This window comes from Saccopteryx leptura, chromosome 5, assembly GCF_036850995.1.
Source record: "Saccopteryx leptura isolate mSacLep1 chromosome 5, mSacLep1_pri_phased_curated, whole genome shotgun sequence".
Lineage (NCBI taxonomy): Eukaryota > Metazoa > Chordata > Mammalia > Chiroptera > Emballonuridae > Saccopteryx > Saccopteryx leptura.
The window spans coordinates 109,039,437-109,066,302 of NC_089507.1; the positions used below are offsets into that span (position 1 = coordinate 109,039,437).

The 26,866-nt window shown below is 40.8% G+C and overlaps 1 protein-coding gene across 2 annotated transcripts in view; it reads right to left on the bottom strand.

Annotated features, from left to right (window-relative positions):
• Positions 1–26,866, bottom strand: part of CAMK1D (calcium/calmodulin dependent protein kinase ID) — a 488,361-nt gene that overhangs the window by 32,660 nt on the left and 428,835 nt on the right. For both annotated transcript variants that reach the window (XM_066384571.1, XM_066384569.1), the window contains exon 6: positions 3,774–3,849. In XM_066384571.1, the coding sequence (XP_066240668.1) occupies positions 3,774–3,849 (76 nt within the window). The remainder of the gene's footprint in view (positions 1–3,773; positions 3,850–26,866) is intronic.

The window sequence follows — 26,866 nt, forward strand, 5'->3', positions numbered from 1 at the left end:
TGGTCAAGAAAAATATGGGGATTACTATAGTATTTTGCCTGGAGTATCTTCTAGGCAAAGAGCGCAGAGGTCACAGCACAGGTAAGTGCCCTCATCATCCACGGCAAGTACACCCTCAGTGACCAGCCTGCCCTAACTCTCTAATGCCTCATTTCCTTAAGATCTTCCTCAGCTTTTGTATCAGTGAATATCCATGGCCTTTCTCCATAGCAAGTTGTGTCCCTGAGCACAATTTAGGCAAGTGGTCATTAAATCATCTCCCTGAGCTGTGAGAAGAAAGGCAGCCCATGTGTCATCACAAAATCGAGTCTGGTCAATTAAAGGCTAATCTCATCTTGAGCGGAAAACTTTATTTCCTCGGAACTTGTCTTGCTGAGCTAGCTTTGTCACACTAGATACCGACACGCTCATCAGGGCGGCTGGCACACTCCACCCTCAATCCTTCCCAGAAGCCTAAGCTCCACAGGCAAAGATGTTTCTTATAAGTCCTGAACCCCACAGGGAAATTCCTGGCAGGATAAGAACCCATCAAATGTGCTATAAAAAAATAAGTATCCTAGATAGGAAAGAACATTTCTCTTTCCAAATGATGAGTAACATAGAAATGACTGAGGAGGTCAATAGAGAACCAATCCATCAAGTATCCGCACTGGCAAAATTAGGAATGTTTGTATAGTCTACAGAGAGGAGAGAATTTGGTGCTGTGGCCTGTCACAGTCACCTTTTCTGCAATCTAATACCTCAGTGCGACAGGTCTGCCACATGAATATGTACTCCAGAACACCTGCACAGGCCAACCTCTTTTGCGATTCAGGTGACATGAAGAATGGGGGCTCTGCACAGATCCCCACGGGATGCCCGGCTTACCACTGAGTTCTGACTGCCTGTCAGGCCTGTCGCAGCCTTGCCCACTGTCTTCAGATGAAGGATGGGAATGGGACGACCAGGCACAGTGGGTCAGCAGGAAGTAGCAATAGTCTGAGACTGATATCCACAAGTTCTAACTTCTAACACTCGTTCAACCCAGACCTAGCTTTGTGCCAGGACCCCAACCAGGCCATAGGCCTTCTCAGAATATTTGTATCAGCCTTGAACATGCCTCAGGCACCACTGTTCCTGTGCCGGCATCTCTCCCCTGGTCAGAATGCTCTCTCCTCTCCTCTCTGCTTGTGTTGGCTTTCCTTACCCTTCTAAATGTACCAGGTATGGTGCCTCTTCCTTCTTGAATATCCATGTGCTCCATGGGCCTTCATCCCAGGACCTTCTAGAGCTGTGCACAAGCCTCCCTGCATGTCACTTCAGCTTCTCATGAAATCCCTTGCCCTACCATAAACCTTGTTGTACTCTGCTCAGAGGCATTGTGTCTGTCATTTTCATATCTTTAGCACCTAGTACAGTGCCTGGAAAAGAAAAGGTACTCAAGAAATGCTAGTTGTTGACTGGCTAATAATAAATTCAAGACGAGTGGCTAAGCATAACCATAGCGTGTAGCAAATTATCTCCAGGACATGGCCTATCACTCAAGGATCTGAACATCTTAAAAGGTACAATTGAGATGTCCCAAGTCCATTCATACCCTGCTTGAGACTGTCTGAGCTCTGGAGGTCACAAAGGAAAACAGAAGCCCAGCTTGCCATTTTTGAAGTTGGACACAGTCATGAAAACAGCTTATTGAGTTTATATTTAAAATAAAGATACACAGTACTTCTTTGCTTAACACCATACTTGAATCCAGTCAAATATTGTACTATATACCATAATTATAAGGATTCAGATGTAGTACTGTTCAAATCATATTGCATCCACATGCCAGGCTGAACTAATAGAAGTGGAAGAGAGAAAGAAAAAATTGCTGATTTCAGAACCGCCACATGTACACACACTAGTCTGTGGATATCTCAAAGGGGTCTCAAGTTTCACATGCCCTCCTAGTCTTTTACCTTAGCCATCTACAAAAGCTTCCCAGTTGAATGTACACTATAGGCAGATCATTTTCTTCTCAGGTAATGAGACATACAAGTGTGAGTGTGTGAGTGTGTGTGTGTGAGTGTGTGTGTGTGTGAGTGTGAGTGTGTGTGTGAGTGTGTGAGTGTGTGTGTGTGTGTGTGAGTGTGTGTGAGTGTGTGTGTGTGTGAGTGTGTGTGTGTGTGTGTGTGTATGGGGGGCGGGGGGTTCCAGCATTCCCTGAAGATGCCACATACTGTCAGACCTTTCATCCATCCTAGTCTCCTCTGATCACAGTCTTTCACTGTGTGCAGTGGGCTCTGTCTGCAAGGAAACGTTCCCTTTCTTGGAGACAGTGAGGAGGAAAAATTAATTTTCTAGAAATGACAGAAACTAGTTAGCCTAAACTCACCCTAAAAGTATGTTTGATAAGTTTTGGGGAAAGAAATTGTAAATTGAAAACTTTATAGTGGACCTAAGCAAAATAAACTATAACAATAAAAACCAAAATGATCCTCCTGAAATAACTGCAACAAGCCTATCACCGATGACTACACTTTAGGGTTAGTGGCAGTAAGTCACCTGAGAAGAAAGAAGAAATCCAAAAGCTAAATTTTGATTTTCACCACATATTTTTCTCATTGTGATTTCTTTTAGAGATGTCCTCATATTGTCACTGTGGTGTACATTCCCAGAAAAGCCAAGGTGGTACATGAAAAGACACTCAACATCATTATCCGTAACAGAAATGCAAATCAAACCCACAATGAGATGGCACTGCACACCTGTCCTGTGAGGACGGCTATCATCAGAAAATGAAGAATCACAAGTACTGGCAAGGATGTGGGGAGACTGGAAGCCTCGTGCATTGCTGTTGGGAATGTAAGTGGTGGTGCTACTGTGGGAAATGGTATGGAGTTTCCTCAAGAAGTTAAACATGGAATTACCATATGATTTAGCAATCCCACTTTGGGTACACACCCCAAAGCACTGCAAGCAGGACCCACACAGACGTCTGTCTACCAGTGTTCAGAGCGATGTTATTCACAATAACCAAAAAGTGGGACCTGCCCACGTGTCCACTGATGGATGAATGGATAAATGAAATGTAGTATCAATACAAAATGAAATATTATTCAGCCTCAAAAAAGGGTACAATTCTGACACGTGCTACACCATGAATGAATCTTAAGGAGAGTACGCTAAGTGAAATAAGCCAGTCACGAAAGGACAAGTACTGTGTGATTCCCCTTACACTGAGGAGCCTAGAGTAGTCTAATTCCTAGAGACTTCTGTGATTCCTAGAGACTTTCTAGTAGGCTGGTGGCTGCCAGAGGCTGGGGGTGGGGAATGGGAGCTAGTGTTTAACCCTTTGAGTAGTACGAACGTTCATGTTCCTCCTTGTGCCTCCTGACCATCCTTACGATCGAACAAAAATTTTTATTTTAAAAATGTGTAAGGCAACATTAAAAAGAGGCAAATATATGTTCTTCTTGTTTCCATAAATTGGTTATCAAACAAACATGATTTTAAGTTAATAAAACTGTAACTGGAACTAATCTCATTTTTGGAAAAACCAAACTCACTACTGGGGGTCAGCGAGCATGAAGAAAGCTCACTACTCAAAGGGTTAATGAGGACAGAGTTTCAATTTGGGAAGATGAAAGTTTTGGAAATGATGGTGGTAATGGTTGCACAACAATATGAATGTACTTAAATACTGCTGAATTATATTTTAAAAAGTGGTTAAAATAGTAAATTTTGAGCTATGTCTATTTTGCCACAAGAAAAAAGGCAGGGGGCGAAGCTGAGGTGGTGAGCATACTTACAGTATGTAGGCAATCACCCCAATGGACCAGCAGTCGACAGCTTTGCTGTAAGGTTTCTGGGCGAGGACCTCAGGAGCTGCGGGATGATAAAGGAGAGACACAGCCTGACAATTTCAATGTCGGAAACAGAAGATACTTTTTTAGGGTTTTTTTTTTCTTTTTTAGTCTGCTACTTGGGCTGAACTACCTGTGATTCTAAAACCTGAGTAGAGATACATGACCTGTTTTATTGGCTGATTTTTTTAACAAGAAAAAAAATGAGGGCACGGGTGTGTGTGTGTGTGTGTGTGTGTGTGTGTATGTAACTAGAGATTATCAATCAAATGCAATCAATTAACAAATACTTAACTGGTGACTATTTTATATCAGTGTCGTGCTAAGTGCTATATTCTGTTTGGGGCCTGGGGTATGACCTCCCCTCAAATCAGTTCAATTCAAGGAGGCATTTCTTGCCCCCATGTAGAGCCTTTCTAGGTGTTGTGGGGACATCAGTGTGAAGCCCCTCCCTCTGCCTTCACACAGCTTACCATCAAGTAGGGTCAGACCTGGAACCTGGTCTCTGCCACCTGCCTGAGGCCTGCCCATAGTCACCCCCTAAGGTTTTGGGTGGGGGATCTGTCAGTAGTCGTTTCATTTTCTCGTTGGTGAAACCGGAAAAATGCTATTTCATCTCACTTCCTTGGTTCATCAAGAGTCATCCATCCCAGGGGCTGGGCTTGTGTTGTAATAATCCTACACTTTCTGTTCCTGGCCTTAAGGTGACAGCCCAGTGTTATCCACCCCCCACCCCCACCCCCCACTGCCGTGTCTCCCTTACATATTTGTGTCAAGAGTAAATAAAGAAAAGACAGTAAATTTTCTTCACCAGCAAAACCTTTTTTTTTTACCCAAATATATGTCATTGAGGTACCTCTAGCATAGACTTTCCAGAAATATTAAGAGGGTAGAGAAACCAAAAATAGCTACAGCTTGCAACGCACTCATCATAGGCTGAACTATGTGTTCTATGGGTTTGGGGTGTATAACCTCACTTACCACCACTGTCTTTGGGGGCTTAATTATCTTTGTCATCATTTTCTCCAAGTTACAGGTCAGGGCACAGAGGGACTGAGAGGGTCATGACTTGCCCAAAGCATCCAGCAGGAAAGTGGGCAACTCACCGACTTCCTTTCGGAGATCTATCCTCAATCAAGGGCTGCCACGATCTGGGTCTTATGCTAGTCATTAGTCATTAATAAACACTTTCTATGGTAATCCTGTCAACAACTCTGACAATTACCATATCTGCACCTGATAGAGAAGTTCAGTTTTTGACGTTAAACCAGAGCTATAAACCAGTCGACCTTGCGCCTGTCCCAGCTCTTCCCACTGGAATGCACTGATGGTTCAAGGGCAGGCTTTCTTCCATCTGGAGAAAAAGTCCCTGTGCAGAAAAACTAACAGCAAACCCTCTCTTCCGTTTGTTTGAAGACATGTCTTCCTGAGTCAGGGCAGGGAAGGGTACAAGCTCCTGTGGGATGTTTCCAGTTGTGATGGTGAGAAATACAATGCACAGGTGATCCCCAAATCTCATTTTCGGTTTCAGCCCCCATTTCTCCAGACTCCCAATCGGACTATTGTTTTTAACAAGAGCAAAATAAATGTGTTCATTCTTTCCTTGTGACGTTCAGCCTGGATGCAGGAGCAAAAGGAGAGATGGAACTATAGGGCGAGGAGATTCGCAAACTGGAGAAGAGGCCCTTAGTGAACGGGAGGTGGCTGCATCAAGAGTTCCTTTACCCTGTATCTATTGACAGTATTATATATTTCTCAGACGCTTCTATCACGGCAACTGACCAAAGGGAGCCATTTTCCATAGTAAATGTCTTGCTGATTTAGGAGCTATGTGCTCTCTGAGCTCCTGTTCTGGTCTGAGTGGCCACATGGACACAGATGGTGGGCGGTGAGTGCATCTCCGCAAGGAGCATATTTCTGAACCTCCAAGGCCATCCTCGTGGCCAGAGAAAAAGTTCACTGGAGTCAGAGAAGACTCCCTGAGCAATGTCTGACCTACCTTCACCTCCCAGCAGAGATGATGGCAGATGTCATGAGCACAGAGCTAGGCTGGTGGGCAGAGGCCCTGGCCTCCATGTCATGACGTCGGCAGGGCCCTTTAGGGAGAGGGACAGCCAGCCTGGCCCAGACACTCCGCAGAACCAGATGTCAAAGAGCACAGAACACAAGGAACTCTGCACAGGATTTTCAGCACCAATTCATGTCATGCACCAGGCGCCACAGGTGATAGGTACATAGAAAGGAATGTGGAAAAGGAAGCTGTCAGCTGATCCCATAGTTAATGAGCAAAGGTTGGGCCCATCCCCTGAGCCACGATGTATGGAGGGGAAAAGGAACACAGTCCCTCCCTGCAAGCCAGGTCTGGCCCCACAGAGATGCTAATACTCCAGGTTCTCTCGCATTCCCCATGCTCACTGCCCCCAGCACTGTGGATTGGGAGGCACGGAGCTTTAAAAGAACATCCCCCCCGCCCTTCTCCTCGTTGTCATCATCTGTTTGAAAGAGCAAAAGCACTGGTCACCATCTAGTATTCAGAATCCAAAAAAATAAAGGACACGGTTTTCTTCCAGAAGCCAGCAGAGCCAGGCGGCGCACATCAAGCCTTTCACCTTTGTTTGGGCATTTCACCATTTCAGAGAGCCGTGCAAGGTACTGCAGAGACTTGAAAACCAAGTGGCTGATTCTTATGCAACCTGGAGCTTGAATGTCACTTGAGATGTGAAGATTCCTAAAGCTATAGCTGACACATATAATTTTGAAAATATGGGATTTTGTTTAAATGATAAAGTTTATAACATCAAGTAGTTTTTAAAAAAAGATTTCTAGATCTTTCTCAAGACACTTCTATTATGGCAACTGACAAAAGGGGCGACTAACAAAACAAATGCCGAGGGTCAATACGTGGCTAGTAGGGGAAAGTTCTAAATGATTAACAAATACCAGCGTCACATGTAGGTAGGAGCAGTCTATGTGCATGTGCAAACACTGCTTGTTGTTTTTGGTATTGTGTCTTATCTGGGTTATATTAACAATAAAATATAAACAATTTTTAAGTGATAATTAGAGGCAGGTGAACAATTTGCTTTCTGGTGAAGTTCTTAATTGCCTGGAAATGCAAAGGGTAATGTAGGCAGTGTAATATAATGACAAAAACAATGAAACCAATTGATTCGGAAATAATATTCACACCAACTGAAAATATTTTAAAAATCATATAATGGCACACACACACAAATGGTCTTAACTCTAATTTCACTGGTGATTCCTGCAACCAAATGTTCTTTGGGACATGTTTGAATAAGCCTACTTCTGTCATTTTAAATAGCCAGTCTTCATCTCATAGTAATTCTTGAAAAAAAAAATTCTCAGGCAACATTCAAAACAATCTGACAATCTGATTTGGTGACCAAATAATAATGAGCCCCTATGACCAGCTGGGCTCTTTCCTCTCCTGCTCTGTGTTCTACAGTGGGTTCTGTTGTTTCCCCAAATGTTTCATTAACAAGGCTCCTGGCCCACCTCCCACAATTTTCTTGATCCCTTTCCATAGCATATCTCCCTGGGAGAGCCACTTCTCACTCTAATCTTTTTAGAGACCAGTTTCCACTTTGAGAACAAGCCAAACTCTCTTGTACTGTATTATCCATCTTATGCCATTGGCAAGAATTCTGCTGTAATTCTCAAAAGTCATAGCATCCAATTTACAAAGTTTCGGAAGACAAATGAGCTTCCAGGCCAAGGAGGCCCAGAGTACAGTCCTTCTGGAGCCTTGTGAAGTGATAAGGGTTCTCTGAGCCAGCCATAATTCCAACTCCACCCCAACATTGCCTGCAGGTGCCAAAGAACTTCTTAATCAGGGAGAAAGAATTGTCTCTTCTGATTGTACCTAGCACAATCCCTGTGTAGTGAGATGTTAGTAATGACTCTGGTCACCACCACACCTTCTAATAGAGGGAGGCTTTTAATTGAAATAACTTAATTGTAGCTCTTGACAAAGACAGTAGTCATTAAAAGGCACTGTGGCTGGTTTATGATGTTATCAGTCCCCAGGCAGGGCAGGAAAGGACTTAGTTTCCCAGCTCATCCATGACAGAAGGAAAAGACTCAAGTAGAGAGGGTACACACAGATTCCTCAAGTACATTTCAAGGTACAACCCCTGGGGACTATCAGTAGCCATAAATGGCAGTGGAGAGATTCACTCACCTGGAGGTATTGAAAAGACACATGCAAGATAGGTAGCAGGTCCAACCTTCTGATTGTCCCTTAGGCTTGGCCAAAGCCAGCCTTTTAGAGCTGGAGAAAGTAGGGCTGGGGTGGAGGCAGCACTACCTGGGTGACATGTGTTGGGCATGACAGTTGGGTTCCCAGGTCCAGTCAGCAAAATCCTATGATACACTAGCCTTCTTGTATGCTTACTGTGCTTTATGCATCCACTCACTGCTGTGTGAATCTCATAGTCAAATTCGGGGTTTAGCACATTCTGGTTGTTAACAAACAGTTATTCAACTGAGCCCAACCTACTTGACACACATGCCACTATTTCCATAAGAAAATGTTTTTCAAATCCCATATAAGTGATTTACAAATAAGCATAGCTATCTCAAATACATATATTTGGTGAGTAGGTACAGGCAGAATAAAAGAATAAAATAAAATGGAGAGAGCAACAATTCAGTCGTCAGTTGGGAAATACCTGTATTAGGTACAAGATCAATCACTAAATTCCTGTCCTTTAGCAAATGATTTCTGACACAAATTGTGGTGATAAAGAGGAGGAACTGGCCCTCATCCTCCATGTGTGCATGTGTTTGTCATTCTGCTGTTCTCCTTTTAGAACCTTTTCAAAGGGATTTCAGAATTTCTAGTTTTAAGATTCAAGGGCAGAAAAGATATTCTGTTAAATGACCTCTCAGAACCTCCATCCTGGTCAAATCATGGGGGCTATTAATTGTTTTCTTGGTCACTCTTGATAGAAGCAGCATCCCATTGCCTAGATTCATTTACACCAGTAAATGTAAATTAATCTCCACGGAAACTACACAGCCCCGGAATAGCGTATGTGAGCTACTGAAGCTATCCACACACAGATGTGGTCCTTCTCAGCTTCAAGATGAACTCACACTCTCGGAAAGAGCAGGTTTAAGATTTTAAAATAATTGAATTTACTGCTGAGAGACACACTACCAACCCAAGGTGGAAAATTCCACTTGGTAAGAAATATCTTTTCTAAACCATGCTGTATCATATTGATGTAGAGCAAGGATTCCTGGTAAAGGAAAGGAATCCAGAGAGTTCAAAAAGAAAATTAACAAAAACCCCAGAAACCTTTCATCTCTTTTTTTTTGTTTTGTTTTTTTAAAATTGATTTTTAATTTACTGTGTTTACATAGATTCTACTGTTGCCCCGAATGCACCCCCCCCCCCGTATTCCCCTCAACATCTCCCTTACGCCCCTCCCCATAGCGCCCTCCCCCCTGCTCTTCAGGTTTATCCCATCCTATCATCCCCTTTCCCTCTGTGCTCTTTTCCTCTGGTCCCTTTGATCCCTCCTCTGTCTCAATTCTGCTCCTCAGTTCACATTGTTCATTAGATTCCTCAAATGAGTGAGGTCATATGATATTTGTCTTTCTCTGTCTGGCTTATTTCACTTAACACAATAGTTTCCAGGTCCACCCATGTTGTCGCAAAAGGTTAGATTTCCTTCATTTCACGGCCCCATAGTATTCCATTGTGTAAATGTACCACTGCTTTTTAATTCACTCATCCACTGATGGACACTTGGGCTGTTTTCAGATCTTTGCTATTATGAACAGTGCTGCCATAAACATGGGGGTGCATTTCTTCTTTTCAAACAGTGCTATGGTGTTCTTGGGGTATATTCCTAAAAGTGGGATAGCTGGGTCAAAAGGCAGTTCGATTTTTAATTTTTTGAGGAATCTCCATACGGTTTTCCACAGTGGCTGCACCAGTCTGCATTCCCACCAGCAGTGCAGGAGGGTTCCCTTTTCTCCACATCCTCGTCAGCACTTATTCTGTGTTGTTTTGTTGATGAGCACCATTCTGACAGGTGTGAGGTGATATCTCATTGTGGTTTTAATTTACATTTCTCTAATGATTAGTGATGTTGAGCATTTTTTCATATGCCTATTGGTCATCTGTATGTCCTCTTTGGAAAAGTGTCTATTCATTTCTTTTGCCCATTTTTGATTGGACTGTTTATCTTCTTGGTGTTGAGTTTTACAAGTTCTTTATAAATTTAAGTTTTTAACCCCTTATCAGACGTATTGTCGAATATGTTCTCCCATTGTGTGGTTTGTCTTTTTATTTTGTTCTTATTGTCTTCAGCTCTGCAAAAGCTTTTTAGTTAGGTATAGTCCCATGTTTTTATCCTGTCTTTTATTTCACTTGCCCGTGGAGATAAATCAGCAAATATACTGCTGCTGTGAGAAATATCGAAGAGCTTACTGCCTATGTTTTCTCTTAAGATGCTTATGGTTTCACGGCTTATATTTAAATCTTTTATCCATTTTGAGTTTATTTTTGTGAATGGTGTAAGTTAGTGGTCTAGTTTCATTTTTTTGCAGGTAGCTGTCCAATATTCCCAACACCATTTGTTGAAAAGGTTGTCTTTATTCCATTGTATGCTCTTACCTCCTATGTCAAATATCAATTGTCCATAAAGGTGTGGGTTTATTTCTGGGTTCTCAGTTCTGTTCCATTGATCTATATACCTGTTCTTATGCCAGTACCAAGCTATTTTTAGTACAATGGCCTTGATATCAAGAAGTGTGATATCTCCCACTTTTTTTGTCATTTTCAAGATTGCTGAGGATATTCGTGTAGTTTTTTGCTGCCATATAAAGTTTTGAAATATGTGTTCTATATCGTTGAAGTATGTCATTGGTATTTTAATTGGTATTGCATTAAATTTATAAATTGCTTTGGGTAATATAGACATTTTAATGATGTTTATTCTTCCTAACCATGAGCACGGTATATACTTCTACTTGTTTGTATCTTCCTTGATTTCTTTTTTCAATGTTTTATAATTTTCTGATTACAAGTCTTTAATCTCCTTGGTTAAATTTGCTCCTAAGTATGTACTTTATTTTTTTTGTTGCAATAGTGAAGGAGATTGTTTCCTTAATTTCTCTGACAGTTCATTGTTGGTGTTTAAAATGCCTCTGATTTCTAAGTATTAATTTTATATGCCACCTTGCTGAATTCATTTATCAGTTCCAGTAGTTTTTTTGACTGAGACTTTAGGATTTTCTATATACAATATCATATCATCTGCAAATAATGATAGTTTTACTTCTTTCCAATTTGGATGCCTTTTATTTCTTCTTCTTGTCTGATTGCTGTGGCTAGGACTTCCAGAACTATGTTGAATAAGTGGTGAAAGGGGGCACCCCTGCCCTGTTCCTGATCTTAAGGAGATTGTTTTTAATTTTTGCCCATTGAGTATGATGTTGGCTGTGGGTTTGTCATAGATGGTCTTTATCATGTTGAGGTATGTTCCCTGTATTCCCACTTTGCTGAGAGTTTTGATCATGAATGGGTGCTGGATTTTATCAAATGCTTTTTCTGCATCTATTGAAATTATCATGTGGTTTCTCTCCTTCCTTTTGTTTATGTGATGAATCGCATTGACTGATTTGCGAATATTGTACCAACCTTGCCTCCCCAGAATAAATCCCACTTGATCATGCTGTATGATTTCTTTCATATATTGCTGGATCCGGTTTGCTAATATTTTGTTGAGGATTTTAGCATCTAAATTCATCAGGGATATTGGCCTATAGTTTTCTTTCTTTGTGTTGTCTTTGCCTGGTTTTGAAATCAGAATTAAGCTCGCCACATAAAAGGAGCTTGGAAGTCTTCCTTCCTCTTGAATTTTTTGAAATAGTTTGAGAAGAACAGGAGTTACTTCTTCTTTGAATATTTGGTAGAATTCACTTGTGAAGCCATCGGGCCCAGGGCTTTTCTTTGTTGGGAGTTTTTTGATAACTGTTTTGATCTCATTTGTTGTAATCGGTCTGTTTAGGTTTTCTGATTCTTCCAGATTGATTTTTTAAAGATTATATGTTTCAAGGAATTTGTCCATTTCATCTAGGTTGTCTAATTTTTTGGCATACAGTTCTTCATAGTATTTTTTTACAATCCTTTGTATTTCTGTTGTGTCAGTTGTTACTTCTCCATTCTCATTCTAATTTTATTTATTTCAGTCCTCTCTCTTGTTTTCTTGGTGAGTCTGGTTAAACGTTCACCACTCTTGTTTACCTTTTCAAAGAACCAACTCCTGGTTTCATTGATCCTCTGTATTGTTTCTTTAGCCTCTTTGTCATTTATTTCCACTCTGATCTTTATTATTTCCTTCCTTCTACTATCTCTGGGCTTCACTTGCTGTTTTTTTCTAGTTCTTTTAGATGAAAGGTTAAGTTGTTTATTTGAGCTTTTTCTAGCTTCTTAAGGTATGACTGTAATGCTATGAATTTCCCTCTCAGTATCACTTTTGCTGTGTCCCATAAATTTTGAGTTGTTGTATGCTCGTTATCATTCATTTCTAGGAATTTTTTTATTTCTTCTGTGATCTCATTGTTAACCCACTCATTATTTAATAACATACTATTTAACCTTCAAGTGTTTGAATGCTTTTCAATTTTTCTGTTGTAGATGATTTCTAGTTCCATGCCATTGTGATCAGATAAAATGCTTGATATGATTTCAATCTTCTTAAATTTGCTGAGACCAGTTTTGTGCCCTAAATTGTGGTCTATGCTAGAGAATGTACCATGAGCACTTGAAAAGAATGTATATTCTGCTGCTTTAGGGTGAAAGGTTCTGAAGATATCTATTAAATCAAGTTGATCTAGTGTGTCCAATAAGTCTGCTGTTTCTTTGTTAATATTCTTTCTTGAGGATCTATCTAGTGATGTTAGTGGGGTATTGAAATCCCCTACTATTGTAGTATTGCTTTTGATCTCACCCTTTATATCCATCAAAGTTCACTTTATATATTTAGGAGCTCCTATATTAGGTGCATAGATATTTATAATGGTTAGATCTTCCTGTTGGATTGCTCCCTTTATCATTATGTAGTGACCTTCTTTATCTCTTACTATAACCTTTGTTTTAAAGTCCAATTTGTCTGATATAAGTATTGCTACCCCAGCTTCTTTTTCATTTCCATTTGCATGAAATATTTTTTCCATCCTTTTACCTTCAGTCTATGTGCATCTTTTGTTTTGAGGTGTGTCTCTTGTAACAGCATACATATGGGTCCTGTTTTCTTAACCATGCTGCTACCCTATGTCTTTTGATCGGATCATTTAAACCATTTACATTTAAGGTTATTATTGATATGTAGTTGTTTATTGCCATTTTATTCTTTAAAGCTGTATTCCTCTTTTGCTATATTCTTTTCCCCTTTTGATCTGTTTACAACAGGCCCCTTAACATTTCTTGCAGCATTGGTTTGGTTGTAATAAATTCCTTCAGGTTTTTTTTTGTTTGGGAAGCTTTTTATTTCTCCTTCAATTTTAAACAATAGCCTTGCTGGATAAAGTAGTCTTGGCTGTAGGTTCTTGTTCTGCATAACTTTGAATATTTCTTGCCATTCCTTTCTGGCCTCAAGTGTTTCTGTGGAGAAGTTTAATGTCATCCTTATGGGGACTTCTTTGTAAGTAATAGCCTTTTTTTCTCTAGTAGCTTTTAATATTTTCTCTTTATCACTTAGCTTTGGTGTTTTAATTATGATGTGTCTTGGTGTAGATTTCTTTGGGTTTCTCTTAAATGGAATGCTCTGTACTTCTTGAACTTGTGTGACTCTTTCCTTCATCAATTTAGGGAAGTTTTCAGCTATGATTTGATTGAACAAAGTCTCTATCCCTTGTTCTTTCTCTTCTTCTTCAGGAACCCATATGATGGTGTTGGTCAAATAAGTTTGTAAATATGATATATATGTTTGCTCGCTTATTGTTTTCATTGGGTGTGGGGGACAGGCTGTAAGCAGGCAGGGTTGTTATAGCCTAAGGCAGGGGTCCCCAAACTTTTTACACAGGGGGCCAGTTCACTGTCCCTCAGACCATTGGAGGGCCAGACTATAAAAAAAACTATGAACAAATCCCTATGCACACTGCACAAATCTTATTTTAAAGTAAAAAAAACAAAATGGGAGCAAATACAATATTTAAAATAAAGAACAAGTAAATTTAAATCAACAAACTGACCAGTATTTCAATGGGAACTATGCTCCTCTCACTGACCACCAATGAAAGAGGTGCCCCTTCTGGAAGTGCGGCGGGGGCCAGATAAATGGACTCAGGGGGCCGCATGTGGCCCGCGGGCCATAGTTTGGGGACCCCTGGCCTAAGGCTTAGTTTTAAGACTAAGCTTTTCCCCACACCCTTGATGTTGCATGATGTGGGGTGGTGCACTCTCATGAGGAATCCCATTATGCCTCAGATACGTGACTTTGTATCAGATTTTCTTGTTTGTATATTGAATTAAAGGTTTTGATTTCTACACTATAAAATGGGGCAGAGGAGCCCATGCTGGAGGAGAGCAGAGAAAGGCCATGTGGAGGAGAGGAGAAGCAGCCAGGATGGTGGAGTGCTGAAGGAGAAGCCAGTTTGTGCAGAGTTTGTGCAGAGAGAAGGAGATGGGGAACAGAGGTGAATAAGGCTGGTGAGGTAGAAACCTTTGATTCTAGGAAACTCAGATAAGTCAGTGGTTTTGGGAGCCCTGAATGAAAATGGAAGTGTTTTCCCACTGTGTGTATTTCTTGCCCACCTGGTGCAAGCTAGGATTAAAGCTAATGGCCCACCAGTTGTTGGCTCCATTGTTTCACTACTGTCTCTCCAAATCAAATGTGAACCTGCATGGGCCAGGTGGCTGTGATGGTGGCCGTGGCTACTGGCTTTACAGATGCAGATGTTATTTCTCTTCATGTTGTCACAGAGCTCTCAGTTTCCTCAGACTTTTTGAGTCTCTTTTCTTTTTGCTGCTCTGCTTTTATGCCTTCATTTATCTTGTCCTTTAATTCGCTGATTCGATCTTCAGCTTCATCCATCCTGCTTTTAATACCTTCCATTGTGTTCTTCATTTCTGATATTGTATTTATAATTTCTGACTGATTCTTTTTTATTATTTCAATGTCCTTTTTCATACTTGTTATCTCTTTATTTAGGTGTTTGTTATGACCATCTATTGTTGTTCTTACTAAGTACTTTGAGCATCCTAACAATCATTATTTAAAACTCTGCATCCGGTAATTTGGTTATATATACTCATTCAGGTCTTTTTCTGGGGATTTCTCTTGATTAATTTGGGTTGCATTTCTCTGCCTTCTCATTTTGTCTGTGTATAAGAAGGGTGTGGCCACTGGAGTCCAATGGGTGTGGCCTCTGTGTTCCCTATGTGTGGTCGGTCTGCAGGCCTGCTACCCCCTCTGCTGCTGCCTTGGGCATTGGGGTATGGGCGTTGCCGGTGCCAGCCTGCTGCGGCTCCATCTTGTTTTTAAAAACAATGAAACTGCCCATTTTCCTTACTAAAAAAAGAGGGAAAAGGGCTTAACCAAGTGGAAGTGAGAATGAGGAGAGTGGCTTTCTTGTAGGGATGGAGTGAGGGGCTGCATTAATCACTCCTCTGACCTTTATAAAACAGAAGAAGACATTTCCCCTTTCCTGCACTCTCAAGGTGTGCTCAAGAGCAGTTTCTTCTGAAAGGGACAAGAAGATTGAGATCTCATCCTGTTACCAAGCTCTTAAGCTCAAAGCAATTTGTTTGCCTCTGGGGATGTTTTGAGTACCACTCCTCTCAGTACATCAAAGATTAAACACTCCCAGGGGGCAAAGGACAGGGACATGGTTAGGAGAGAGCAGCCCACAGTAGTGGGAGCAGCCCTCCATGCCAGAAAATGAAAAATACTGGTACAGAACACTGGCAACGAGGCTGTGTTTTTCCCTTTATGAATCATTTAATGGGCTGGGTTCCATTTCAAGCACTGGCATTATGTAGTGAAGAAAGCAGACATGACCCCTGCACCCACGGCACTTCTGTTCTGGGCACTGAGTGTAGACACAAGCCACAGAAGTAATACAGCCTTAGCAGCTTTACTCTGGACAATGATCAGGCCAAGACAGAGAAGACAGCAACAAAATGGGAGAGGTGTTATTGCTTTTTTTAAAGTTTAACTCACTCTAAATAAAACTTTGAAAATACTAAACTTACTTTAAATAAAATTCTGAAGATACCCAGGAAAAGAATACATCACTTCCAATAGTCAAATAAAGAAGACAGTGCAAACAGAAAGAATGGGAAAAAGACAGATGGGAGAAACATCGCTTTGGCTAGGGGTACTATAAAAGTATGCCTTGTGTGTATTCTAAGAATAAAGCAATAGGTATAAAGATGAAGCAGTAGGAGAGGTAAAAAGGATCATTTTAGAATTAAATAAGAGGTAAAGATGTAAAATAGCTGTCTGGATTTAGGTTATTTTAACTTAAAACAACTTCAGTTGTCTGGATTTAAGCAGTTTTAAGTAGTTAGGCACACTGACTTCTCAGTGAAGGAAACCTACGATCTACCACTTACTATATGTGTGAAGTTGGCCGTGGCTTTTTTTTTTCTTTCTGAAGCAAGAAGCAGGGAGGTAGAGAGACAGATTCCCACATGCACCCAACCAGGATCCACACGGCAAGCACACCAGGGTGGGGCATTGCTCTGCTGCAACTGGAGCCATTCTATTACCTGAGTTGAAGGCTATGTAGCCATCCTCAGCGCCCGGGCCAACTTTGCTCCAATGGAGCCTTGGCTGCGGGAAGGGAAGAGAGAGAGAGAGAAAGGAGAGGGGAAAGGGTGAAGAAGCAGATGGCTGCTTCTTCTGTGTGCCCTGATTGGGAATTGAATCTGGGACTTCCATGTGCCAGGCCAATGCTCTGCTACTGAGCCAACCGGCCAGGGCCTGGCCGAGTCATTTAACCTCTCTAAACCTCCTATAAAATAGGAACATTAACAAAGCCCAACTTTTAGAACTGTTAAGTGACTTACAGGAAATAATAAGCTTATAAAAAGTTAGTCGTAGTTATTATGTAAGGAAGAAAAGTTGGTAAAACCAAAGGAATAGAAGCAGAACTCAGGTTTTATTATTTTCTAGAAATAAGGATGGACATCTACTTAATATCATTTGGTATTTTCTCTTGGTTTTAGCTTAACATATTGGAAATTATCCGTAAATTAAAATGTTCACCCTTTTGATGAAAACCTTTGGAAATCATCACTGTGCTGGGCCCATATGTGACAGAGTGGCATGCCACGAGAACTTGGATCTGAGAGTTGGAAGAATCCTTAAAAATGCCTATACACACCTCTCATCCAGCTGGTCCCTTTGTCCATTTAGTTATTTCTTTTGCTCATTTAATCACCAGCCTATTTACACAGCCCCCACTCTCTCCAGGCACCATTCTGAACACTGCAACCCACGAATTTCCTGTTCATCACTGCTGACAGAAAATGCTATGGAAACAAGGACAACTTGTCATAATATATGTGACAAAACCAGCAAAAGAAAGGAAATAATAAAAATCAGAGCAGAAATAAAATAGAGAACAGAAAAACTATAGAAAAAAATCAATGAAACAAAGAGCTAGTTCTTTGAAAAGATCAACAAAACTGACAAACCCTTGGCAAGACTCACTAAGGAAAAAAAGAAAAAGGACTCAGATAAACAAAATCCAAAATGAAAGAGGAGAAATCACCACAGATATCATAAATATACAAAGAATTATTGTAGAATACAATGAAAAACTATATGCCACCAATTTAACAATTAGAAAAAATAGATAAATTCCTAGAACAACACAATCTTCCTAGACTGAGTCACAAAGAAGCAGAAAGCCTAAGCAGACTCATAAGCAGGGAGGAAATAGAAACAACTATCAGAAACCTCCCCAAAAATAGAAGTCCAGGGCCAAACGGCTATACTAGTGAATTCTATCAAACATTCAAAGAAGATTTGGTTCCTTTTCTACTCAAAGTCTTCCAAAAAATTGAAGAAGAAGCAATACTTCCAAACACATTTTATGAGGCCAACATAACCTTCATACCAAAACCTGGCAAGGACAACACAAAAAAAGAATACAGACCAGTATCTCTAATGAATACAGATGCTAAAATACTAAACAAAATACGAGGAAATCGAATACAACAAAACATTAAAAAAATAATTCATCATGATCAAATGGGATTCATCCCAAAATCACAAGGACAGTTTAACATATGTAAAACAGTTAACGCAATACACCATATCAACTAAATAAAGAACAAAAACCATATGATCCTATCAATAGATGCAGAAAAGGCATTTAATAAAATACAACATTATTTTATGTTTAAAATACTCAGAAAAATGGGTATAGAAGGAAAATATCTCAACATGATAAAGGCCATTTATGACAAACCATCAGCTACCATCATATTAAATGGCAAAAAACTGAAAACTTTTCCTCTAAAATCAGGAACAAGACAAGGTTGCCCACTCTCTCCACTGTTATTCAATGTAGTACTAGAAGTTCTAGCCAGAGAAATAAGACAAGAGAAAGAAATAAAAGGCAATCATATTGGAAAAGAAGAAGATTTCACTTTTTGCAGATATGATCCTATACATCAAAAACCCTAAAGACTCCACAAAAAGACTATTAGAAACAACAAACCAATAATACAGTAAGGTTGCAGGATACAAAATCAGTATAGAGAAGTCTATTGCCTTCTTATATGCCAACAATGAAACATCAGAAAATGAACTAAAAAATATAATCCCTTTCATGGTTGTAACAAACAAACAAACAAAGAAAACCTAAAAATAAACATAAAGAATTTGTAAAGGACCTCTATAATGAAAACTGCAAAGCATTGTTAAGGGAAATAGAAAAAGATAAAATGAAACGGAAAAATATTCCTTGTTCTTAGATAGGAAAAATAAATATAGTTAAAATGACCACATTACCCAAAGCAATATACAAATTTAATACAATTCTCTTCAAAATTCCAATGTCATTTTTTTTAAAGAAATGGAACAAAAAATCATCAGGTTTATATGGAACTATAAAAAACTTCAAATAGCCAAAGTAATCCTAAGGAAAAAGAACAAAGCTGAGGGCATTACAATACCTGACTTCAAATTATATTATAGAGCCACAATAATCAAAACAGCATGGTATTGGCAGAAAAATAGACGCTCAGACCAATGGAACAGAATAGAGAGCCCAGAAATAAAACCACATTTATATGGTCAAATCATCTTTGATAAAAGAGCCAAAAACACACAATGGAGAAAAGAAAGCCTCTTCAATAAATGGTGCTGGGAAAACTGGAGACCCACGTGCAAAAGAATGAAACTCCACTGTAGTTTGTCTAAAATTAATTCAAAATGGATCAAAGACCTAAATATAAGACCTGAAACAATAAATTATATAGAAGAAAACATAGGTACTAAACTCATGGACCTTGACCATAAAGAACATTTTATGAATTTGACTTCAAAGGCAAGAGAAGTAAAGGCAAAGATAAATGAATGGGACTACATTAGACTAAGAAGCTTTTGCACAGCAAAATAAACTGACAACAAAACAAACACCCAACTAAGTGAGAGATGATATTTTCAAACAATAGCTCAGATAAGGGCCTAATATCCAAAATATACAAAGAACTCACAAAACTCAACAACAAACAAGCAAACAATCCAATAAAAAAAAAATGGGAAGAGGACATGAACAGACACTTCTCCCAGGAAGAAATACAAACCACCAGTAGATATATGAAAAGATGCTCATCTTCACTAGCTATTAAAGAAATACAAATCAAAACTACAATGAAACAACAAGTGTTGGAGAGGCTGAGGAGAAAAAGGAACTCTCATTCACTGTTGCTGGGAATGTAAATTAGTGCAACCATTATGGAGGAAAGTATGGAGGTTCCTCAAAAAATTAAAAATAAAACTACCATATGACCCAGCAATCCCTCTACTGGAAATATACCCCCCAAACTCAAAAACATTGGCACATAAAGACACATGCAGCCTCATGTTCATTGCAGCATTGTTCACAGTGGCCAAGACATGGAAACAACCAAAAACCCCTTCAATAGAAGATTGGATAAAGAAGATGTGGTACATATACACTATGGAATACTACTCAGCCATAAGAAATGATGACATAGTATCATTTACGACAACATGGATGACCCTTAATAACATTATACTGAGTGAAATAAGTAAATCAGAAAAAACTAATAACTATATGATTCCATACATAGGTAGGACACAAAATTGAGATTCAGGAACATAGATAAGAGTGCAGTGGTTACCAAGGGGAGGGGAAAAAAAGGAGGGGGAGGTGGTGGGGGAGGGGAGGGGCACAAAGAAAACCAAATAAAAGGTGATGGAGGACAATTTGACTTTGGGTGACGAGTATACAACATAATCAAATGTCAAAATGATCTGGAAATGTTTTATCTGAATCTATGTGCTCTAATTGATCATTGTCACCCCATTAAAATTAATTGTCTAAATAAAATTAAAAAATTTAAAAAGGGTTTAAAATGTCTAACCTGCCACGTACTCTATAACATCAGCAAGAAGAAGCTGGCACACAGGCAACCATGTTTTAGTCTAAAGTTCATCTGTTTCTCTTGCTGGCTGGCCTCACCTCCCCAAGGAGGCCAAAGAGAAAGGCATTTGACTTGAACTTCATGCATGTCGCAGTGGGGAGGAAAAGGCCTGAAGAGATGAAAGCCAGAGGTAGTACTGACTTCTTTTAATATCATGGCCCAAGGGGCTCATGAAAGGAGATCACAGAAGTTAGGGGTTGGGGTGGCTAGATTCAAGTTGTCCTCTGCCAGACAGGCTAGGTGATGTGACTGGGGTCTTTACAGGCAGGTGGCCTAATGGGAGCCCTGAACCTCTATGAGAGTGCTTTAAAAAACAGTAAGACTGTACACAGAGTGGCACTCTTATCTTTGTCACCTCAGATCCAGCATTGGCTCAGAGGACAAAACTGCAGCCCGGCTTTGTGCCAGTGCATCTCAGACAACTCATTATCTTCCTACCCCTCAGTGTCCTGTCTTGAATAGTACCTACACTTTGTCCTGCAGTGAGGCCTTTGTGGAAATTATAATAACTTGAGCTCGACTGAAGAGCTGTGTGTGACCCCTTATTTCAAGGAATGCCACTAGGGATTTGTGTCCAGAGCTTCATACTTGGATTCTAAACAGTCTTCCTGTCCCTGAGGAACGTCCACAGGTGGTAAGAAGGAGCACAGCGCACCCAGCCATGGCCTGTTCAGAAAGGGCAAATAATATTCTTAAGGTCAAGGAGAATAAAAGTTCGGCATTCACTGTAGAGGAGAATTGGGCCTTGGCAAGAACTGCATTATAACAAGGAGCTAATATTGAAAGTGCTTAGTCAGACCTGCTTCCTGTCAATAGTAGGATTTTCAGCAGCAGGTGTATTAAAAGAGAAAAAAAAAAAAACAGATTAACAAGGGCCTTTGCTGTGAGCATCTTAAAAAGGTGTTGCTTCACTTAGGTTTAGGGTATTGTAATCCGGATTGTTGGCAAACAAAAATACAGCTCTAAAGCGGATCACTCCTTGCCGGTGGTCTGTCTTCAACCCTCTGGTTAAGAGGACCAGAAGTTTCCTGAGACAGCTCCATTCTCTCTTGTATGCTTCCCTTGGAACTGTTATGTACTAAAAATACATCACAAAAGAGCAGCTCACTCTGATTTTCCTAGCAGCCTCTTGAATTTTACCACAGGCATGAAAAGTCTCCACTAAAGAAAGCACCATCCTGGTTTTTAATTACCATTTTGATCTAAGCTGGATTACTATTCAAATGCTATCAAAGCCAAAATGTGGCCCGAGGGTGGGGTAGCGAGGCCAAAAAATGAGAAGGGAGTGGAAAATGGGAGGGCGGCTGGTGTTTTAAAATGTGGCAGAGACCTGGAATTCCGTGGGATGAGAAAAGAGAATGTTCTGAGGAAGGCATTTCAGAGCAATGTGGCAACAAGTAACCCTGAGATGCGTCCTTAATAGGTTTTGCCAAGAGTCAGCTGCCATCTGAATGGCTGTGACAGGGCCTGGCTGGCTGCCTTGCACTTAAGCCCACTGTGTCTTTTGAAATCTGGTAAGAAGCTACACTTCAAAACAAAGAAGAAAGAGATATTTCAAAGTTTTGGTTTTTAATCATTAAACAAAACAAACAAACAAAAAAGAGTAAGTTACCAAAAATACTGCTTTCCCTCCTCTCCATCATAACAAAATGGTGCCAGGTTAGAAACTGTGAAACTATCCCAATAACAAAGATTTCAAGAGGGGCATTAAGAAACTTCAGAAGAATGAGAAATGCTTTAAAAGTGTTAGAGTAAGGGAGATTCCAAGATGGCAAAGGAGTAGGTGGATGTCCCAACTGCCACCTCCCAGGACCAAATTGGATTACAACTAAATTTAAGAATAATCACCCTGAAAAACCAACTTCAGACGAAATGAGGAGCCCATAACCAAGGATTATAGAAGCCACACAGAGATTGGTAGGAAGGGCAGAGACGTGAACAGGGCTGCCTGCTCCCAGGAGTGAGGGGTGGCTGAGGGTCCAGAGGGACTCTCACTGCAAGGAGGGTCACCCTGGGAGGTGTGGGTGCTCAGCCCCAGGCTGACGCCCCAGCCTAGATCCCCAGAGACTAGAAGAGGCACCTACATAGCATTTGGGATAAAAAGAGCCAAGGTTTCTCTCTTTGAGAAAGAGACAAAGTTCTTGGAGATGTGGGCTCATCTTAAAGGGCCAGTGCAGAAAATCTCACTCACAGCCACTTGCCTGGGGCTCTGGTGAGGGAGGGCTGAGAAGACTTGAGTTACAGGAGGACAGTGTGAAGATGGTGGCCCAGGGATAGACACTGTGGGGGAAGGCCACTGGAACCCTGTGTGAGTCATTCTCCAACACTGCAGTTGCCATCTTCTTGGGTGGAGTAGTTCCCTCTGAGCAGCTCAGCCCGGGGAAAAGCAACTGACCCACATAACAGAGGCAGTCACAAACTCTGGATTGCTTGTAGCTCCAAGAAGGCTGCTGAGGGCCAGTCATGGGCAGTGTCCTGCACTGGTCTGTGCAGGGTTCCCTCCAGGGAGGCCCAGGGCAGGAAAATCCAGTGGCCAGCTGCAGAGAGCATCAGTTCAGGACCAAATGACATTTGCTGGTGGCATGTCCTAATGGAGGGCTCGTTGGACACCAGGTCCAGCTGAGGTGAGTTCTGCCCTCTGTGGTCAGCACCTGCACAATGGTTGGCATGGGCACTGGATAAGGTGGAGCTTCACAGTTGGCCGATCAGGGTGCTGGATAACCTGCCCTGCGGAGCTAGGTTCCACAGGGGGAAGGGAGAGAAGCTTGGGGCACGGACATTCAAGGTGTGGGTTCCTTGCAGCCGATTGTTGGGACTGGTCAAGGAGCTTAGACACTTTCTGTGGGGGGTGGGGTGGCACACTCTGTCCAGGGGAGGACTTTCTCAGTCTTCTTCCCTGAGACCAGGGGCTCCCCAGCTGGAAGAACTTCTGCAGAGGGGACTGTTCGCCCCACCCAATCTGAACCTGCTACTCATCTCGATGGAGAGAAATAGAACTGGAGTATCCAGCAGTGTCTGAGGGATTAGGCTCTGGAGTAGGGGCCACTTTCCCTATACTGAGCTCCTTACCAAAAGACCCCCAAGTAGGGGGTCTCACTAATGTTGTATTCTCAACCTCAGCTGCCCTAACCCACCAAGCTTGCAACCTGCAGAGGGGTTGGTGGAGTGAGGTCAGTCTGAGCCACACTATAGTGTTTCTACCGAAGACTCTGGGGGAAGATCAGGCAGCTGCAAGAGGAGGTGGAGCAGCTGAAAAGTGGAGGCAAATCTTACAGAGCTTGGGGCTTTTTTAGTGTCATCACTAAGCAGGAGCAAGATGATTCTTATACACAGGTTGGCACCTGCTATACTACCCAGGCACAGAAAACACTGACACAAACAGCAAAAAGAGCATAGCTCCAGACTGGTAGCCCATGGCTGGTTACAAACAGCTGCTGACACCAACCCATACCTGAAGACCCAAGAGGACCCAGAACCAACACAATGTATTCATGCATGGGAGACTGCACATTCATTAGACTTAGCTAGCTACATAAGCAGCAAGATTGAAAGAGGAGTCCAACAGGCACTACATACTGCTTAGAATAAATACACCCAACAGGACAGACACTACACAGGGTCTAATACACTTGAACAAGGTTGACCCTTAGAGCCAGCCAGCCTGAAGGGATAACCCCACCCACAAAAGTGCCATCTGCATCCAATATTCACATACTGCAGGAGTATAAATATAACCCTCAAGAAATATCCCTAGAGCAAGGAACTCATGTGGCCTGGAGGTCAATACCACTGAGCCCACCCTCCTCATAAAGATGCCACAACAAATTTTAAAGTCAGAGTAGAACTACCTAGTACACAGACAAAATGGGAAGAGAAAGAACTATGAACCAAATAAATCAATAAGAGAAATCCCTATAAAAAGAACTAAATGAAATGGAAGTAACCAAACTACCAAACACAGAGTTTAAAATAAAGGTTATTAGGATGGTCAAGGATCTTAGAGCAACAATGGGTGATCACAATAAGAATTTAAACAAAGAGATAGTATGTATTAAAAAGGTCATTGAAATCATAAAAAGGACCAGTCAGAAATGACAAACACAATATCAGAAATGAAGACTACACTAGAAGGAATCGACAGCAGGCTGGATGAAGTGGAGAATCGAATCAGCGATTTAGAGGACAAGATAAACATAAACACAGAAGCAGAGTGCAAAAATGAAAGAGGCTCAAAAGGACTGAGGAAACTCTAAGAGACCTCTGTTACAACATGAAGAGTAACAACATCTGCATAATAGGGGTTTCTGAAGGAGAAGAGAACATACAAGGGATAGAGAACTTATTTGAAGAAATCATAGCCAAAAACTTCCTTAAAGTGATAAAGGAAAAAGTCACATAAGTTCACGAAGCACAGAGAGTCTCATTAAGGAAAACCCAAGGAGGCCCACACTAAGATACATTATAATTAAAATGCCAAAGTTAAGAAACAAAGAAAGAATACTAAAAGCTGCAAGAGAAAAGCAATTACTTATCTACAGAGGAGCCGCCATTAAGATGACGCCTGACTTTTAAACAGGAACACTTGAGGCCAGCAGGGATTGGCAAGAAATATTCAAAGTGATGTAAAACAGGAACCTATAGCCAAGACTACTCTATCCAGCAAAGCTATCATTTAAAATTGCTGAAAAAATTTTCCCAGACCAAAAAAAAAAAAAAAAAAAAAAAAAAAGACTCAAGGAATTCATTATAACCAAACCAGTACTGCAAGAAATGCTAAAGGGCCTGCTATAAAAACAGCAAAGTAAAAAAGAAATTGAGAGAAAGAGGACTGTAGGTTCAAAGAATAAAACGTCAATAAATAAGTACATATCAATAATAATCTTAAATGTAAATGGATTAAATGCTCCAATCAAAAGACATAGGGTAGCTGCATGGATAAGAAAACAAGACCCGTACAGCCTCGGCTGGTTGGCTCAATGATAGACTGACAGCCTGGTGTGTGGATGTCCTGGCCTCGATTCCCAGTCAGAGTACACAGGAGAGGTGACTATCTGCTTCTCCACCCCTCCCCCTCTCCCTTTTCTCTGTCTCTCTCTTCCCTTCCTGCAGGCAAGGCTCTACTGGAGCAGGTTGGCCTGGGCACTGAGGACGGCACCATGCCCTCACCTCAGGTGCTGAAATGGCTCCAGTCATAACAGAGCAACAGCCCCAGATAGTCCGAGCATCGCCCGCTAGTGGGCTTGCTGGGTGGATCCCAGTCTGTCTCTCTGCCTCCTCAATTCTCACTCAAGAAAAATACAAACAACAACAACAACAAAAGAAAACAGGACCCATATATATGCTGTCTTCAAGAGACCCATCTCGGCCTGGCCTGTGGTAGCGCAGTGGGTAAAGTGTCGACCCAGAATGCTAAGGTTGCCCGTTCAAAACCCTGGGCTTGCCTGGTCAAGGCACATATGGAAGTTGATGCTTCTTCCTCCTTCCTCTCTTCTCTCTCTAAAATGAATAAATAAAATCTTTAAAAAATTATTTTAAAAAAGAGACCCATCTTAGAAACAAAATATACACACAGACTAAAATTGAAGGGATGAAAAAAAAATTTCATGCAAATAGAAATTTTAAAAAAGCTGGGGTAACAATACTTATATATGACAAAATAGCCTTTAAAACAAAGGCTATAGTAAGAGACAAAGAAGGTCACTACATAATGTGGGCAATTCAACAAGAGGCTATAACCATTATAAATATTTAGGAGCATCTAAATTCAATAAGGCAGATTTTGACAGAAATAACAGATGAGATTGAAAGCAATGCTATAATAGTAGGAAATTTTAATACCCCACTAACATCAATGGATAGATCCTCAAGACAGAAAATTAACAAATAAACAGCAGCCTTAAATGACACATTAGATCAACTGGATTTAATTGAATATTTCACAACAAAGCAGTAGCATATACATTAGTTTCAAGTGCTCATGGTACATTTTCTAGGATAGATCACATGTTAGGACACAAAACAAGGTTCAATAAATTTAAGAAGATTGAAATCATATCAAGCATTTTCAATACCACAATGGCATGAAACTAGAAAGCAACTACAATAGGAAAACTGAAACACATTCAAAGACCTGGAGACTAAATAGCATGCTGTTAAACAACAAATGGGTTAACAATGAGATCAAGGAAGAAATCAAAAGTTTCCTTGAATCAAATGAAAATGAACATACAACAACCCAAAAATCTATGGAAAACAGCAAAAGCTGTCCTGAGAGGGAAGTTTATAGCATTACGGGCACACCTCAAGATGCAAGAAAAATCTCAAAAAAACAATCTAACCTTGCACCTAAAAGAATTAGAAAAATAACAAC